The sequence below is a fragment of the Cynocephalus volans genome, chromosome 4 (assembly GCF_027409185.1).
Source record: "Cynocephalus volans isolate mCynVol1 chromosome 4, mCynVol1.pri, whole genome shotgun sequence".
Taxonomy (NCBI): Eukaryota; Metazoa; Chordata; class Mammalia; order Dermoptera; family Cynocephalidae; genus Cynocephalus; species Cynocephalus volans.
The window spans coordinates 97,828,950-97,849,495 of NC_084463.1; the positions used below are offsets into that span (position 1 = coordinate 97,828,950).

Below are 20,546 nucleotides of genomic sequence, written 5' to 3' on the forward strand. Positions count from 1 at the left end.
TGATCTACTATCTTCTAGTTTCCAGGGTTGCTTTGGCAAGCCCAAAGCCATTCTAATTCCTGATCCTTTGTATATTACCTGCTTCCCAACTCTATAATCTTATGGAATCCTTCCTTGTTCTACAATTCTGAAACTGGCATGGGTCTATTTCCATTCACTGTGCTGGGTATCCAGTGGGCTTTTTAAATCTAATATTTCATGTCCTTTAATTACAGGATATTTTCTTGAATTATTTTGGTGATTTCCTCCCTTCTATTTTCTGTCCCGTCCCACCCCCCTTTTTTTTGTTGGTTTTTCTATTCTAGCTCAGTATTATCTATTCAGTAATATTCCTATTGAGTCTCTTCTGTTTTCCATTTCTTTCTCTCTCTCTCTCTTTTTTTTTCAGAGTGGCTTCTTCAGCAGTATCTTTCGAATCTTTCAATTCAGTTTTTCATTTTATCATATTTTTAGCCTTTAAGTTTTTGAGGGGGATTCTCTGAATGTTACTTTTTAAAATAGTATCCTACTCTTAATTCATACATACAGTATATCTCTTGGAATATTAGTGAACTGATATTTGTTGTTTTTGAAGTTTTATTCTTCCTATATAAGTTGGAAACTCCAAGTTGATTTTTTTCCTTATTATTTGTTTTGGCCTCAATCTTTCATATTGGATGCATTTATCATATGTCTGGCACTGCCTCCTCATTTTTAAGAGTCTAGAAAGGAAGACTAAAAAGGTGACCCCAAGCCGTAAGGATATAGTTGATACCCTTGGACTAGTGACCTTCACTGTAGGGTTATTTTCTGGGCCAATTGTTGGGGAATCCCTAATATCAGTATTTTTGGATATTTTAGGCTGCTCATATTCCCTAAAAGAAGACTCTTTTATAATTTTCTTCCTAGAAGTCTTTGCATTCAGCATGCAGGATGCATAAGATTACCAAAATTTCCCTGATTTCAGTACGGTATTCACATGCTCAATTGTGCCTGGAAAAATCCAATGTAGACATATTGTTTACCCTTTCCAGAGAATAAGCCTTCAGATTTCTGTAGTTTCTCAGTGCTATGGAGGCATCTAAAAGCTTATTAAATAGCTTTTAACTAATCCTCCTTATTTTAAACCCCTTCTGTATCCCCTTTTCCACACTGCCTGATGCTGCTAATGTCTGATACTTGAGAAGATTCTGTGATGTAAACTGAAGGTTCCTGGTTTAGGATTTGGCTTTCTTGGGCCAGTTAAGACACTTAGCAATGGTATATCTACTTTCCAGCTTCTAGAATTTTATTGAGTCTTCTTCTTGTGGGCTTATGCTTTTTAAATAAATTCCTTTGTTTTAGTCTTAGAAGGATTTCAGAGCAGAGCAAAATTAGTTAGCTGGTGATCTTCAATATTTTGTCTCTCTTTTCTCTTCCATTAATTTATGCCCTGTATTATTTCCATTCTTTATTTCTCTTCAGGTGTACTTTATTGATCTGTTTTCTAATTCTTGAAGCTGGATGCTTAGTTCATTATTTTTCAGCTTCTTTTTTTTCTAATGTAAACATTTAAGGTCATAAATTTCCTTCAAAGAACTACTTTAGCTACATCTTGATTTTTGTAGTATTTTCATTAAAATGCATTCTAAGTATTTTAAAATTTCCATTATGATTTTTTTTTTAACTCATGAGTATTTAGAAGTGTGGTTTTAAGTTTCCAAAAACGTGAGTATTTTGACTAATTCTGTTTTGTTTTATTTAAACTTACTGCACTATCGTCAGAGAACATGTTGTGCATGATACCAACTCTTTAAAGTTTGTTGAGCCTTGCTCTAACACTAGTATCTGATAGATTTAATTATTCCATGCATAACTGAGAAGATTTTGGATTCTTTACCTGTTGAGACTGTAAGATCATTTTGTTATTGTGTTGCTCAAATTTTTCTATATCCTTACTCATATTTTTTTTTGAGTTATAGACTTAAAATATCTCTGCATGATGGAGCACTGTCTATTTCTCTTTGTAATTCTGTCAATTTTTGCTTACTTAAATTTCTTCATAAAAGTTTAGAATTGCCATTTCTTTCTGGCACATTGAATCTTTTATTTTGAATGTAGTGAATACATTTGTTTTAAATAATGCCCTCAAAGTTTTTTTGACTGTTATTAAAATTTCTAGTCCAGCTTTCTTTTGAATCTGGTTTTTAGAATTCTATTTACTCTTCCATGTTTTTGAAAGATATTGTAAAATCAATTACTATTTTTAGTGGTTACCAAAAATGCACATGTAAAAACTAAAAGTAATCACTGTGTGTACCCACTTCTCAAATAACAAGGACCTTAGAAACTAGGTAACTTTGATTATGCCCTTCTACTTTACATATTATTTTGTCCACCATTTTAGTTCCATTTTGCATATTAAAAAATACACTCTCCCAAATTACACATTATTGTTTTAAGCAGTCACAATATTTTGTTCAGATTTCCTGTAGTTTATCACTTTTTCTCCTTTAATGTTCTTTCTTGCATCTCAGCTCTTGCTCCTAAAGAATATCTTTTAAAAAGTCTTTTATTCAAGTGTATTGGCAAACTCTATTTTTGTTTGTCTCAAAATGCCTTTATCTTACTGTGTTTTTGAAAAATACTTGGGCATAGACCAATTGGTCTACAGCAGACTTATCAACAGCAACAGTAGAAGCCAAAACACAGTGGGACTGTTTTTTTCAAAGTATTAAAACAAATGAACTATTGGCTTAGAAATAATAAGGCACTCCTGCCCCTCTCTGCCAGAGTAGTATCAGCAAAGCCAAGTAGAGAATGAGAACTCCCACATCAGCCCAGCAGTTACTAAGGATCCAATTTTCCAATGGGGCTGCCAACAGAGGCTGAGGAGAGGCATGCATGGACTTCTACCAGTATCTGGTAGTAAAGAGGAGGCATTCAGGGACCTGTGGGTTATACCAAAAGATCTAAGTTTCATGTTATATTGGTGTCCCAGAAGGAGAGGAGAAAGAGGGTGGAGCTGAAAAAGCACTTGATGAAATAATGGCTAAAACTTCTAAATTTGGCAAAACAAACACACAAAACACAGAAAAATCCCAACAACCCTCAAACAAAAAAACTATAAACATACAGTTTCAAGAAGCTGAGCCAACCTCAAAGACATAAAACCCAAAGAAATCCACATTAAGACACATCATAGCCAAACCTCTGAAAACTAAAGACACAGAAAAATCTTGAAAGCAGTAAGAGAAACAACACCTTACCAATAGGAAAAAAATTCAAATGATAGAGGATTTCTCATCAGAATATTTGAAGGCCAGAAGGAAGTGGCTCAACATTTTTCAAATTCTAAAAGAAAAGAACTTTCAACTTACAATCCTATATACAGAAATATATCCTTCAGGAATGACATAAAAGTTGAGATATTCTCAGGTGAAGGAAATCTAAGAGGAGATATTGTCAGCAGACATACCCTAAAAGAATGGTTAAAGGAAGTCCTCTAAACAGAAAGGAATGATGAAAGAAGAAATTTTGGAACATCAGGAAGAAAGAGCAATGGAAAATAAATACATGGGAAAACACAATACATTTTCCTTCTATTGAGTTTTCTAAATTTTATATTACAGTTGAAGCAAAAACTATAACTGTCTGATGTGTCTCTAAATGCATGTAGAGAAAATATTTACAATAATTATATTTTAAATGGGGCAGGATAAAGGCACTGGTATGGGCTGAATGGTTTCCCTCCCTCCCCAAAGTAAGATATGTTGAAGTTCTAACCCTACTACTTCAGAATGTGACCTTATTTTAATATAGGGTCAGTGCAGATATAATTATTTAAGATGAGATCAGACTGGATAGAGTGGGCCCCTACTCCAATATGACTGGTGTCCTTATAAGAAGACTGCCATGTGAAGACACAGAGATGCAGGGTGAATGCCATGTGACAACAAAGGCAGAGATTGGAGTTATGCGGCTACAAGTCAAGGAACACCAAAGATTGCCAGCAAACTGCCAAAAGCTAGGAAAAGAAAAGGAAAGATTCACCTACAGGTTTCAGAGGGAGCATGTTCCTGGGACACGTTCATTTTGAACTTCTAGCCTCCAGAACTGTGAGACAATAAATTTCAGATACTTTAAGCTGCCTAGCTTGTGGTATTTTGTTATGGAAGCCCTAGGAAACTAATAAAAGCACATAAAGGGGAGGTAAGTTTTCTGCTCTTCACTGGAACTGGTAAAATGCTGACAACATTAGACTGTTACAGGTTATGTATACATAATGTAATACTGAGAACAACCACTAAAAAAGCAATACAAAGACAATCACAAACACTACAGATATACTAAGATGGAATTCCAAAAACATTTAAGTAACTTACGGGAAGGCAGGAAAAATACAGAGAAGCAAAAAACAAGAACAAAAACAGAACAAAGAGAAAACAAAAAAATAAAATGGCAGACTTAAGCCCTAACATATTAATAATTACAATAATGTTAATGACCTAAATACACCAATTAAAAGAGATTGAAAGAGTGAATTAAAAAACATGACCCATCCCTGGTAATGTAGTGGCTAAAAAAAATGACTCAACAATATAATATCTAAAGGAAATCCACTTTAAATCTAACAAGCAGTTGAAAGTAAAGATATATCATGTAAACATTAATCAAAAGAAACACTATGTTAATATGGTTATATGAGATAAAGTAGACTTCAGAGCAAAAAAAAATTACCAGAGACAGAGAGGAATGTTACGTAATGATGAAAGAGTCAATTCACCAAGAAGATGTACCAATTCTAAATGTCTATTCACCAAACAAATAGAGCTGCAAAATATGTGAAGCAAAAAATGATAGAATGAAGGAGAAATAAACAAATCCAAAATCATGTTTGGAGACTTCAACACTCCTCTTTCGAAAATTGCTGGAACAACGAGACATAAAATCAACAATGACATAGAAAAATTCAGCAACACCACTGTGCATTAAATAGCTAACTCAGTAGTCTTGGGGAGCACAAACATTCTACAGTCCAAAGAATGGACTGACATTTGACTGGATCCTGGGAGATAACTTCTGAGTCCTTGAAAGACCCTGCCCAATAAACATATACCTGACATTTTGGGTCATGCCAGATACTTTATGCTAATAACATGATTTATAGTAAACACCTATTTTTGTTTGCTTGGGGTCCTGGGCCATGCTGTATCAGTTTGACCTCTAGGTGATAAACCATAATCATGAGTTTAACAGCTTTGCTGAATTTTTTGAGTCTTTCTAGTGAACCATCAAATGTGAGGGTGGTCTTGGGGAACCCCCACACAACTATCAACCAACAGGATCTAATCAACATCTATGGAAGACTTCACCCAGCAGCAGCAAAATACATATTCTTTTCAAGTAAACTCGGGACATATGCCAACAAATTCCTGGCATAAATATCCTTGGCACAGCCTTGTCCATAATACAAACCTCAACAAGTTTAAAATAAATCAAATCATACAGAGTTTGTTCTCTGATTACAATGGAGTCAAACTAGAAATCAAGAAGATAGCAAGAAAATTTCCAAACTCTTGAATGCTAAATAACAAACTTCTAAATAATCCATGGGTCAAAGAAGAAGTCCCAAGGTGAATTAAAAAAAAGATACAATGAACCAAGTGAGAATGAAAATACAACATATGAAAAGTTGTGGAATACAGCTAAAACAATGCTCAGAGGGAAATTTACAACACTAAATCCTCATTAGAGAAGAGGAAAGTCTGAAATCAGTAATCTAACCTTCCACCTCAAGAACCTTGAAAAGAAGAGCAAAATAAACCCACAGCAAACAAAAGTTAGGAAATAATAAACATAGGAGCAGAAATCAATGAAACCAAAAAATGGAAAATAAAGAAAATCAAACAAAAATTTGTTTTTTAAAAGATCAATAAAATTTGAGACATTTCTAGCAAAGTTTACTAAAAAAAAAAAAAAAAAAAAACAGAGAAGACTTACACATCAGCAATATCAAGAATAAAATAGGATATCATTACAGACCCTGCAGACATCAAAGGAAAACAAGAAAATATAACCAGCTCTACACACATGCATTTTGACAACTTAGATGAAATGGACCAGTGCTTTGAAAAACACAGCCTATGACAAATCACCCAATTTTATATTAATTATTAAGGAAGTTGAATTCATAATTTTAAAATGCTCCCCAAACATCTCCAGGCCCAGATGGTTTCACTGGAGAATCCTACAAAACATTTAAAGAAGAATTAACACTAATTCTACACAATTTCTTTCAGAAAATAGAAGGGAAGGAACATTTACCAAACCAAAACCAGAAAAAGATAGTACAACCCCCCCCAAAACTACAAACTAATATCCTTCATAAATATAGGCAAATTCTTAACAAAATATTAAGTAGAATTCAGCAATATATAAAAACAATTATCCATCATGTCTAAGTAGTGTTTATTCTAGAATGCAAGGCTGGTTCATTATTTGAAAAATCAATCAATGTAATCCACCTTATAAATGGAATATAAAATAAAACCACATGATGAAATCAATTGATACAGAAAAAGCATGTGACAAAATTTAGCACCAATTCATGATAAAGATAAAAAAATTAGAGGGTGTTATAGGACCATCTATGATAAAGTTAGGAATAGAAAGGTATACTGTGTCTTCCCTGAAATTCATATGTTGAAGTCCCAACTCCTCCTCTGCCCCCCATATTTCAGAATGGGATTCTATGTAGTTTAGAGATAGGTTCTTTTTAAATTTTTGTTCTATTCATTCATTCATTCATTCATTCATTCATTTATTTTGTGGTTAGCCAGTATGGCGATTTGAACCTTTGTCCTTGGTGTTACAACACCGTGCTCTAACCAGCTGGGTTAAGTGGCCAGCTCTTATGGATAGGTTCTTTAAAGAGGTAATTAAGTTTAAATTTATTCATTAGAATAGGCTCTAATCCAATACGAGTGGTGTCCTTTATCAGAAGAAGAGATTAGGACACACACAATCAGTGAGAGACAACAAACATCTATATGCCCGAAGTTTAAACCACGTGAGAACACAGAGGGAAGGTGGCCATCTGCAAACCAAGGAGAGGGGCGTTCAAAGAAAGCAAATCTGCCAACATCTTGATCTTGGACTTCTAGCCTCCAGAACTGTGAGAAAATAAATATAATTTTTTGTAAGCCACCCAGTCTACAGTATTTTGTTATGGCAGCCCTAGCAAACTAATACAGAGGTAAACTCCTCAACTTGATGAAGAACATCTACAAAAAACATACAGCTAACATTTGTACTTAATGGTGAAAGATTGAATGTTTTCCCCCTAAAATTGGGAACAAGGCAAGGATATTTGCTCTCACTGTTCTTGTTCAACAGTCCTAGAAGTTCTAGTCAGTGCAATAAAGCAAAAAAGAAATAAAAAACGTAGACATCAGAAAGGAGGATATAAATTATCCCTATTTACAGCAACTCTCAAGAAATCTACCAAAAAAACCTCTTAGGACAACTAACTTCAGGAAGGTGGCAAAATAAAACATAAATATAAAGAAAATCAATTGTATTTCTATGTAATAGCTATGAACATGTGGACACCAAAATTTAAAAATACAATACCATTTACAATTGCTTAAAAAAGTGAAAAATAAAAAATACCGATGAAAGAAATCAAAGAGATCTAAATAAATCAAGAAACATACTGTGCTCATTTCATGTATTGGAAGGCTCAACATAGTAAAGATGTCAACTCTATGCAAATTGATACGCAAGGTTAGTGTAATTCCTAGCAAAATCCCAGCAAGATTTTGAATGTAGACAATATTATTCTAAAATTTATATGGAAAAGCAAAGGAACCTGAACAGCTAAAACAATTTTGAAAAAGAAGAATGAAGTGGGAGGAATCAGTCTATATGATTTGAAGACATTATATAACTATAGTAATCCAGACTATGTAGTATCAGTTGGGGGACAGACACTTTGAGCAATAGAATAGAATACAGACTCCAGAAATAGACCCACACAAATATACCCAAATAATTTTTGACAAGGTTGCAAAGGCAATTCAATGGAGAAAAAATAGTCTTTTTAGGCAATGGTCCTGGTGTGTTTGGACATCCATAGGTAAAAAATAGAACTTCACCCTAAGCCTCATATCTTACACAAAATTAACTCAAAATAACTCATGAACTTAAATGTAAAATGTAAAACTTTACAATCTTTTAGGAAAAACACAGAAGAAAATATCTGAGATCTACGGTTAGGTATAGATCTCGAAGACTTGATACCAAAAGCATAATCCATAAAAGGAATATTGATAAATTTGATCTAATTGAAATTAAAAATGTTTGCTCTTTGAGAGACACTCTAAAGGAGATGATAAGATAGAGATTGGGAGAAAATATTTGCAAACCACATATTTAACAAAGAGTTAGAATCTCAAAACTCAACTGTAAAAACAGGAGCAACTATCCATGTTATCTCTTGTAAAATCAAAAGAAATGGACAGAGACATAAAAAGACATTTCACCAAAGAGGATGTACAGATGGCAAATAAGTACATGAAGGTATTTTCAACATAATTAACGATTAGAGAAATGCAAATTAAAATAATGAGGTATTAGTACACACCTGTCAGAACTGCTAAAATAAAAAATAGTGACAACACCAAATGCTGGTGAGGGTGCAGAGAAACTGGATCACTCATACATTGCTGGTAGGAATGTAAAAATGCTAGAGCCACTCTGAAAAACAGTTAAGCAGTTTTGAGAAAAACTATACATACAACTACCATACAACCTAGCAGTTCCACTCTGGGCATTTATTCCAGAGAAATGAAAACTTATGGTCATGTAAAAACCTATATACAAACATTCACAACAGCTTTATTTATAATAGCCTCAAACTGAAAATAATCCAGAGGTTACTCAACAGGTGCATGGTTAAACTGTGGGATATCTATACCATGGAATACTACTCAGCAATAGAAAGGAATGAATTACTGATACACTTAGATTAGCTTCTAGAGAAATATACTGAGTTCAGACAGCCAATCCCAAAGGTTATATGCTATATGAATCTATTTATATAATATTCTTGAAATAACAAAATTATAGAAATGGAGAACAGGTTAGTGATTGCTAGAGGTTAAGGACAGGAAAAGTGGGGTAGGGTGGGAGGGAAGTAGGTATGGCTATAAAAGGGCAACATATGGGTCTTTATGATGATAGAAATGTTTTTTATTTTAACTGTATCAATGTCAAATCCTGGTTGTGATATTATACTATAGTTTTGCAAGATGTTACCATTGGAGGAAATTGGTAAAGGGTACAGGGGATCTCTATTATTTCTTACAAATGCATGCATTTCTATGGTAATCTCAAAAGTAAAAGTTAAATTAAAAAGGAAAACAAAAAGAACAAACCCACAAATCATACTACTTACTTATTAAGCACCTATTGCATGGCCAGGCCCTATTTAAGGTACTTTAATGAATGCTATTCCTTATTTAATTTTCATGAACTTGTAATTATTATGTCCATTTCCCAAATGATCTTTCGTGGAACACTAATTCTTTGTGACATTAACAGCCTTCCTAGAGAGGTGTTATGTAAAAGAGGTTCCCTAATTTAGTAGGTTTGAGAAAGATAAAAACAGTTTTTTTTTTTTTTTTTACTGTAGGATTTTCCAAGGTCTTTAAATACTAATGAACATTATAAATATTCAAAAGGAGGCTATCATATACAGCTTTCCTCAAATTTCTGTAATTTTGGAACTCTTATTTTTAAGTGATGTGTATAACAACTTGCCTGAAGAACTAGTATACCTTATAATATACCATAATAAATGTTGGGTTATAGTTTTCTATCAACATCTCTACTGGAGGTTTTATGTGTTATTTCAATTTAAGTTACAGATTTACTGTTATAAGCCTGAATATGCTTTAATCATAGTGTTGATGATCCAAAGTACTTACCATGTAACAATATAAATAGATCGAAGGACTAATGTGAAGACCAATATTCCATACATGATCTGAATAGTAAAGAAAAACGAAGTTAGTTCAATCATTATTCTTTGGCAAAGGAATTGTGTATAGCCCTCCCGATTAAATGTAAACTTTTGTTAATTTTCATTACATTTTAAAGAACAGAGTTTTTAAGAATGTGTTATTTGTGTAATTAAGTCATGCTAACCTCTGAAGAAAAATTAAGAGCCTGCTTGTAAATAACCAGTATCAGAAGTCTTATGTCAATTTTAATTCTGAATGGTTACATGTAATGTTAAATACTTGCTGAAACCCGAATAAATGCTATAATTTTGCCTCACACTCCCAGTTCTTTAGGTTTGCTTTCAGCAAGTAATTGTGTTTCCCATTTTACAACAGCATAAACTTGAACTCTTTTAAATTCTTCTCCTAAATGTCTCTGCATGGATATGCATCTTCTCACCGCACTCTTTCTCCCATCCCTAGTCTCCAAAGACAGAGGTGCCCACTTCTTCTTCACCAAGGTTAACCTATTCTTCTGTGTTCTTATTCTCCCACATCTTGATAGACTTGGCTTCATTCTCTTCTACATTGAGCATTGGATAGGTATTACTATCTCAAAAATTGAATCTTGGAAAATTTAACTTTTAAAAGTGTGCAATATTAAATACAAAAATTTCGCATGGAATCAAAATGTTGTTTATATTTGTAATGTTTATAAAGCCAATAGGTAGAAAAGCACAACCACCCAGGTCAAGAAATGGATCCATGTTAATACCCTAGAAGTGTTCCACATGTCTCTTCCTAGTCCAACCCTCTCTTTCTCCTTAGAGGAAACCACTCTCCTGACTTTTATAATAAACATTTTCTGAGCTTTTCTTTATATATTTCCTAACTTAAACTGGTTACCTAAATATGTATTCCTAAATAATACTATTTTTTTGAATTAAAATAGAATTTTAATTAAACTGAATTTTAAATTACAACAGAATAGTATCGTATGCATTTGTGTTTGTCTTTTTTATGTTTCAGTTATATGCTGTTGTAATAGCCATGGTTCATTCATTTTTGATGCTATATACTATTTAACTGGATGAAAATAGCATAATTTATTCATTCTTTTGTTGATGAACATTTTTGAGTTTGCAGTTTTCACTGTAATGAATATTCTTATTCACATATCATACTGCACATGCATACAAGTTAGTCTAGGGTATATACCTGGGAATGTAATGTAGGGGTATACAGTTGTCCCTTGGTATCCATGAGGGTTTGGTTCCCCCATTTCTACCATGTTGAAAAAATGGTGTAATATTTGCAGATAACCTACACACATATACTTTAAATTATCACTGTATTACTTACAATACCTAACACAATGTGAATGCTATATAAATAGTTGTTATACTATATTTTTTAAAATTGACTTTGTAGGTCGAAACATGGAAATTTGCTGGCATACCATAAGTTCACCTTATACATATCTCAAGCTCTATACCATCTCTTCCCCAAGATTTACTACTATTCTGACCTCTAACAGTATAGTTAAGATCGGTTTGTCTGTTTTTCAGCCTTATAAATGGAACCATATAGTATATATGTATTTGTGTCAAGATTCTTTTATTCAGTATATTTGTTTAACCTCATTCAACTTGCTATGTGAGCTATAGTGTATTAGTTTTCATTGCTACGTTTCATTATTTGAATATGCATATTTTGTAAATCCATTCTACTATTGATAAACATTATGGTCTAATTTTTACCTATTTATAATAACCCTTGCTATAAATATTTTAATATATATTTGTGGTGTATAATATAATACATATTTACAGATTTCCATTGAGCACAGAGGATCTATAAGTTCAAATTCAGTAGTTCATGCAAACTGTTTTCCAAACTGGTTATACCAATTTATACTGCCACCAGTACTATATGAGGGTTGCTCAACATCATTGCCAGCCATCACTTGTTACTGTAACGTCTTTTTGATTTTAGCCATTCTGTTGGGAGTACAGTGATATTTCACTGTGTTTTAAATTTTCATTTCCCTGATGACCAGTGATATTGAGCACCTTTTCATATGTTTATTGGCCATTTGGATGTGTTCTTGTGAAGTGTATCTTAAAGTTTCTTGTCCATTTTCCACTGGGCCTTTTACTTTCTTTTTATTCATTTGCTGGAGGTCTTTATATATACTAGCACTTGCTTGGTTATGTGTTGTGAATATCTTATTCCACTCTACAGCTTGTTTTTACCCTCTTAATGGTGGCTTTTAATGGATCCAACTTCCTAATTTTAAGATAAATAATTAGTATTGTCTGTGTCTTGTAATAATGGCATAGCTATCTATTTATTTAGGAATTCCTTAATGTCTCTAAATGTGTTTTATAATTTCGTCCATATACAGGTCTTACACTTTTATGTTAGGTTTATTCCTATGTACTTCATATTTTTGGATGATATCATAAATGACACTTTTTTTAAAAAAAAAGATGACCGGTAAGGGGATCTTAACCCTTGACTTGGTGTTGTCAGCACCACACTCTCCCAAGTGAGCCACAGTCTGTCCCTATAAATGACACTTTTTCAGCTGTCATTTTCTGTTTGTTGTTCTAAATAAATAAAACCATTTGTTGTATACTGTTTTTATATCATGCAGCTTTACTTTTTAAAAATTCTTCTAATAACTTATCTGTAGATGCTTTAGATTTTCTATGTACACATTTGGATATTACTTGTGAATATTATCAGTTTTGCTTTGTCCTTTTCAATTCAATAATTTTTACTTCTTTTTCTTGCTTAATTGAGTAGGCCAGCACCTACAGGAATAGAATTGATAATAACAGACATTGTTATCTCATACCTAATCTCAAATGGACAGCGATCAATTGTTCACTGTCAAGAGTAATGTGTGCTATTGTGCTATAGTTTTTTTAAAAAATATTTTTAAATAATCTTTATCAGAAAAGAAGTCCCTTTCTATTTCTAGTTTACTAAGGAATTTCTTAAAATCATAAATTGATATACTTTTTCAAATACTACCTCTGCATCTCCTGAGTATACAATTTTTGTCCTTTAATCTTTTAATAGGATTTTCTAATATTGGTTGATAGTCTCACAAACTTTATATTCCTGTGATATATTCAACTTAGTCATGATATTTTATACTGCTTTTTATATGGTGGATTTGGTTTGCAAATATTTTTCTCAGGGCTTCTGCCTGTAATTTTTAACTCTTTCATACTGTCCTTGTTGGTGTTAAGATTTTACTAGCCTTATACGTGACTTGGAGAGTATACCCCCTTTCTTTTCTACTCTTTATGAGAATTTGTGTGAAACTGGAATTATTTCTTCCTTTAATGTATGGTAGAACATTCTACTGAAGTCATGTTTGTGAGATTTCTGACTACTGATTCAATTACTTTTAATGGTAATAGGACAATTCCTGTAGGTTTTCTGTTTCTTAATTATTAAGTTTCTGTGGTTTTTTTTTTTTTTTTTAAGGAATTTTTCCATTCTAAAAAAAACTTTAAATATTTATTGGCAGAAATTTGTTTACAATATTCCACTAATTTAGAAAAACACTTTTTAAAATTGTGGGTAAAAAACACACAACATAAAATTTACTATCTTAAACATTTTTAAGTGTACAGTTCAGTAGTTTTAAGTATAGTCACAATGTTGTAAAACATATTATTGGAATTTTTTCATCTTCTCAACTTTCATCTTCTCTCTGATCCCTGGTAACCACCTTTTTACTTTGTTTCTATAAATTTGACTACTTTAGGTACCTCATTTAAGTGAAGCATATATACAGTAAGTTGTTTTGTGACTGGCTTATTTCACTTAGCATAATGTGTCCTCAAGGTTCATCCATGTTATAACAGGATTTCTCTTCTTTTTAAGGCTGAATAATATTCCACTGTATGTATACACCACGTTCTGTTTATCTGTTCATCTGTTGTTGATAGACATTTGGGTTGTTTCCACCTCTTGGCTGTTATGAATAGTGCTGCTATAAATATGGGTGTACAAATATTGCTTTGAGACTCTGCTTTCAATATATTTTGGAGATTAATCCCTTATCAGATATATGCTTTGCAAATATTTTCTCCCATTCTGTAGTTGCCTTTTCAATCTTTTGATTGTTTCATTTGCTGTGCAGAAGCTTTTTAGTTTGATGTTGCCTCACTTATTTTTGTTTTCGTTGTCTGTGCTTTTAGTGTCATAGCCATGGAATCATTGCCCAGACCAGTGTCATGAAGCTTTTCCCTATATTTTCTTTTAGGAGTTTTATTTTCATATCTTATGCTTAAGTGTTTAATCCATTTCAGTTGATTTTTGTGTATAGTGTAACATAAGGGTCCATTTTCATTCTTTTGCATGTGGATATCCAGTTTTCCCAGCAACATTTGTTGAAGATCCCCTGAATATGTATGGGGTGACTTATTTCTGGGCTCTCCATTCTGTTCCACTGGTGTGTGTGGAACTGGCCTATACTGGTCTGTCTTTGTGTCAGTACCATAGTGTTTAATTACTTTAGCTTGGTAATATATCAGGAAATGAGATGCCTCAGTTTTGGTTTTTTTTTCAAGATTGTTTTAGCTACGGGGGGTCTTTTGTGGTTCCTTATGAATGTTAGAATTGTCGCCGGCCTGTGGCTCACTCGGGAGAGTGCAGTGCTGATGAATGTTAGAATTGTTTTTTCTATATCTGTAAGAAATGACTTTCAAATTTTGATTGGGATTGCACTGAATCTATAGATCACTTTGGGAAGTATGGAAATTTGAACAACATTAAGTCTTCCAGTCAATGAAAAAAAGATGTCTTTCCATTTGTTTATGTTTTGTCTTATTTCTTTTTCCAATGTTTTGTAGTTTTCAGTATACAGTCTGGCACCTCTGTAGTTAAGCTTATTCCTAGATATTTTATTCTTTTTAGTGCTATTATAATGGGATTGTTTTTCTAGTTTCCTTTTCAGATAGTTTGTTGTTAGTGCATAGAAATGTAACTGATTTTTGTCTGTTGATTTTGTATCCTGCAACTTTACTGAATTCATTTAATAGTTCTAACAGTTATTTTGTGGAATCTTTAGGGTTTTTTATATTAGATCATGTCATCTACAAATGGGAACAATTTTACTTCCCCTTTTTGATTTGGATGCCTTTTATTTTCTTTTTCTTCCCTAATTCTAAAAAGTGGTAAGAATGGACATTTTTGCCTTGTTCTTGATTTTGGAGGAAAAGTTGTCAGTATTTCCCCATTGAGTATGATGTTGGCTGTGGGCTTTTCCTATATGGCCTTTATTATTTTGAGGTAATTTCCTTCTATTCCTAGTTTGTTGAGAGTTTGTATCTCGAAAGGGTGTTGAATTTTCTTGAACACTTTTTCTGCATCTGAGAGAACTGTGTGACTTTTATACTTTATTTATGTGGTGTATCATGTTAACTGGCTTTCATATGCTGAACTATCTTTGCATCCCAGGGATAAATCCTAGTTGGTCATGGTGTATGACCATTTAAATATGCTGTTGGATTTGGTTTGCTTGTACTTTGTTGCAGACTTCTACATCTATGTTCATTAGTGATATTGGCCTGTATTGTCTTTGTCTGCCTTTGCATCAGTGTAATTCTGGCTTCACAAATTAGTTTGGAAGTGTTCCCTCTTCTTTGATTTTCTGGAAAAGTATGAGAATTGTTGTTAATTCTTTAAATGTTTGGTAAAATTTGCCAGTGAAGCCATCTGATCCTGGGGTTTTCTTTGTTGAGAGGTTTTTGATTATTGATCCAATCTCCATACTAGTTAGAGTTCATTCAGTCTTTGTATTTTTTCATGTTTCAGTCTTGGTAGGTTGTATGCTTCTAGGAATTTGTCCATTTCTTCTAGGCTATCCAGGTTGTTGCCATATGATTATTCATAATAGTTTTACATTCCTTTATTTCTGTGGCATCAGTTGTAAGGTCTCTCCTTTCTGACTCTATTTATTAGAGTCATTGCTCTATTTTTCTTAGCCTTGCTAAGGGTTAGTCCATTTTGTTTATTTTTTCCATATACCAATTGTTAGTTTCATTGATTTTTTTCTATTATTTTTCTATTTCATTTATTTCTGCTCTAATCTTTCTTTCCTTCTGAGAAATTTAGCTTTAATTTATTCTTCTTTTTGTAGTTCTTTGAATGTATAGTTAAGTTGTTTGAGATCTTTCTTCTTTTTTAATGTAGGCATTTATTGCTATGAACTTCCCCTCTTAATACTGCTTTTACTGTATATTGTATGTTTTGGTGTGTTCTGTTTTTGTTGTCACTGGCCTCAAAGTTTTTTCCAGTTTCCTTTTGATTTTTTCTTTGACCCAATGGTTGTTTAGGAGTGTACTGTTTACAGCAATTTCCACGTTTGTGAATTTTTGTTTACCTTTTGCTGTTGATTCCTAGTTTTGTTCCATTGTTTGAAAAAGTTACTTGATATGATTTCAAGTGTCTTAAATTTGTTAAGACTCGTTTTGTGGCCTAACACATCATCTATCCTGGAGAAAGATCCATGTGTGCTTAAGAAGAATGTATATTCTGCTGATAGTGAATGGAATGTTCTGTCCATGTTTTTTAGGTTCATTTGGTCTATAGTGTTGTTCAAGTTCTCTGTTTCCTTATTGGTCTTCTGTCTGGATATTTTATTGAAAGAGGGGTATAAAATCTCCTACCATTATTGTATTGCTGTCTCTCCCTTCAGTTCTGTCAATGTTTGCTTTACATATTTAGGTGCTCTGATATTGGGTTGCATATTTATTTATCTATTCCTGTGGACTGACCCTTTTATCATTCTGTAATGTTTTTGTGTTTGTGACAGTTTTGACTTCACGTCTATTTTGTCTGATATAGTATAGACACGCTGTTCTTTTTTGGTTACCATTTGCATAGAATATCTTCTTCCATCCCTTCACTTTCAACCTATATGTTTCCTTGCATCTAAAGTAAGTTTCTTTATCAGCACCACACTCTCCCGAGTGAGCCACGGGCTGGCCCCTAAAGTAAGTTTCTTTAGATAGCATATAGTTGGGTCTTGTTTTTTGTTTTTTTGTTTTTTTTTTTTTGTGTGTGTGTTATCCACTCAGCCACTACGTGTTTTTTGAGTAGAAGTTTAATCTTTTAAAATTTAAAGTAATTATTGCTAGGGAAGGATTTAGTATTGCCATTTTGTTGTTTTCTTTTTGTCTTGTAGTTCTTCTGTATGTGTTTTCCTTTCTTGCTGTCTTCCTTTGTGTTTTGTGGATATTTTATACTGATATGCAGTTTATTTTCTCTTTTTCTTTTGTGTAACTTCTACAGGTATTTTCTTTCTGGTTATCATGGGACTTAAATAAAATATCTTATAGTTGTAACAGTCTATTTTAATCTGATAAAAACTTAAGTTCAACTTCATACAAAACCTCTGCCTTTAACTTGCTTCCACCACTTTATGTTATTGTTGTCACAAATTTATATCTATTCATATTGTGTGTCTTGTAACATATATTTTTGTTTTGGTTATTTTTAATACTTTTGTTCTTTAACTTTTCTATTAGACTTAAAAGTGATATACCCACCACCATTACAGTAATACAATAGTCTGTATTTGTCTATGTTTACCTCTACCAATGGTTTTCATACTTTCTCATATTGTGTTGCTATTTAGCAGCCTCTCATTTCAACTTGAAGAACTTCCTTCAGCATTTCCTGTAAGGCACGTGTAATGGTAACAAACTCTCAGTTTTTGTCTATCTAGGAAAGTCTTTATCGCTCCTTCATTTTTGAAGGAGTATTTTGCTGAGTATAATATTCTTGTGACAGTTTTTTTCATTCAGGACTTGGAATCTATGACCCCCATTTCTTCTTACCTGCAAGATTTCACTTGAAAAATCTGCTGATTTTATGGAGGCTCCCATAAACATGACAAGTGCTTTTCTCTTGCAACTCTCAAGTTTTTCTCTTTTTGTTTGACTTTTGACCAGTTGATTATAATGTGTCTCAGTGTGGATTTTTGGGGTTCATCTTATTTGGTATTCTTTGGGCTTCCTGGATTTTTTTTCCCCCTTTTTTGGTGGCTGGCCGGTACGGGGATCCAAACCCTTGACCTTGGTGTTGAAACAAGGTGGCACTCTAACCAAGTAAGTTAAACCAGCCAGCTCCTTTTTTTTCTTTTTGTTCCTCTGGCTGAATTATTTCCTATGACCTGTTTTTGAGTTCTCTGATCCTTTCTTCTGCTTGACCCAGTCTATTGTATAATCATTCTAGTGAATTTTTTAGTTCAGTTATTGTCTTTTTCAGCTCCAGGATTTCTGTTTGGTACTTGCTTACATTTTCTTTATAATAGAAAGATTATATTCATTGTTCATTTTCCTTGACTTTCTGTGTTAGCATATGGATGTCAGACAAAGCAGGCACCTTTCCTAGTATTCATGGACTGGTCTCAAACAGGAGAAGACCCTCACCAACCTGCTCAGCCAGAGATTATAGTGGTAGAGATTATAGCCTCTACCAACTGTTTCCTTCTGTAGGGAGAAGCAGGCAGCTGTGGGTTTTTTGTTGTTTGTTTGTTTTAGCAGCTGGCCAGTAAAGAGGCAGCTGTGGTTTTTGTCTGCTAAGTCTATGTTGAGCTGGGGAGAGGGGGAAGCTACAGTGTGTACCAGCCTAAGTTGTCACCTCCATTCCCCCCCGAATGGCTAGACTGTGCTGAACCTGTCACAGCATCAAGACTGGTGAGACACATGCTAGTTCTTTGTGCAGTCCTGGAAAAGTTGGGGGACTAGATGCACAATCAGCTCTTTCCCTGCCCAGAGAGAAGCTAAGAGCTAGGAATTTTTTGTCTGCTTCCTCCGTGCTGAGCAGGGAGGAAGATTAATGGCATCTACAAGCCCAAGATGCCACTTCTGTTCTCCCCTGGGTATCTACATTGTGCTGGACTGGTCAGAGGTCCAAGACTCTGACCAGTCTAGCGAGACAAAAGTCTGTCCTCTGGGGAGCCTTGGAAAAGTCTGGACACTGAATGTGTGAACCAACCACTTCCCTCCCCTGGGTAAAGCTGGGAGCCAGGGGGTCTCTTCGTGATTGCATGGTCCTCTGCTGGGGCAATATCTTCAGGTAGAGGATGTTCTGAATTTCCATACTGGCTTTGGTGAGCCTGGTTTCACATTCTCCCAGGGTGCAAGAGCCTTTCAGTTAGTTACTGATTTGTCACAAAGGGAATTTTTCTGTAAATTTTTGCTGAATTGCTGTTTGTGAGGGAAAGGAGGGTATAGGGCTTTCTACTCCTCATCTTGCTGATGTTAATCCTTTGATTTTATCTTTACCTTTTCCTAGCTTCTTAAAATATATGCTTAGCCTTTTCTTTTTTTCACATTTATAAAATATAACACATTTTATAGGCTAGATATTTCCCTCCATATACTAATTTTGCTGCATCCTATAAGTTTTAACATGTACTTATTTTCACTATGATTTAATTACAAATATTTTCCAATTTGTATAATTTCTTTGACCCATGGGTTATTTAGAATTATATTCCCTGTATTCTAAAATAATTGCATTATAGTCAGAAATTATATTCTGATTCCAGTCCTTTGAAATTTTTAAAGACTTGATGTATGACCTAGTATATGGCTAATATTTGTAAATGCTCCTTGAGTACTAGAAAAAAATGTGTCTCTGCAATTGTTGGGTGCAGTATTTTACATATACCCTAGGGTCAAGTTTTTAAATCATGTTGTTCAAATCCAAATACTCTATCATGAGAGCTCTATATTAAAATCACCTAATAACATGAATTTTGTCTATTTTTTCCTTATAGTTCTGTCAATTTTTGTATTATATATTTTGAGATTATTTTAGAGGTATGTATAAATTATAAACTTTTTAATAGTTTTCTGATGAACTTTTTAATACTATGAAGTAATCTATCACTAGAAGTGCTTCTCCCTTAAAGTTTATTTTGTCTGATATTAAAATAACTATTACCATATTTCTTTTGCTTAGTATCTGCATGTTATACATGTATTTTCCATACTTTTTATTTCAACCTTCTAAATATTGATATTCTAGGTAGACACTCTTATAAGGCCTCAATATGACTCCAGCCTACTTCTTAAGTTATTATGTCTTTTCATTTTAATTTAGGATTTTATAATGTAGCCATAGAAACTACTTGTGGTCTTTCCGTTAAATAAAATACAACCAATACTTATTGAGCATTTTATTAGACCATAGGGACACAGTGGTGTGACTAAAGGGTGAACATCAAGCCTGTACTGATGGAGGATTCCTTGAGAACGACCTGTCTCCCAGCACCTTGGATATAGCAGAGTTAAGATAAATGGAGGGTGTTGTGAATGAGTGCACCTAGGATGAAGGCTTTGGCCCTGCATGAGAACATTATAAAAGATGCCATATATAAAGGAAAAGGGTAGGACAAGGGGGCTGTAGTTTCTCTGTGTTACAGTGACTTCCACTACACTTGGCACTCATCCCTGTCAGCTGTATAAACCTTATGTGGATGGGGTACAAAAGAAGCTGTGTAATATGAATAGCTATGGGCCTCCCGATGAGATGAAGGTG

At 33.5% G+C, this 20,546-nt stretch overlaps 1 protein-coding gene across 3 annotated transcripts in view; it reads right to left on the minus strand.

Annotated features, from left to right (window-relative positions):
* ACER3 (alkaline ceramidase 3) overlaps nucleotides 1-20,546 on the minus strand; it is a 177,280-nt gene that overhangs the window by 20,726 nt on the left and 136,008 nt on the right. For all 3 annotated transcript variants that reach the window (XM_063094390.1, XM_063094392.1, XM_063094393.1), the window contains one exon: nucleotides 9,951-10,009. In XM_063094390.1, coding sequence (XP_062950460.1) covers nucleotides 9,951-10,009 — 59 coding nt within the window. The remainder of the gene's footprint in view (nucleotides 1-9,950; nucleotides 10,010-20,546) is intronic.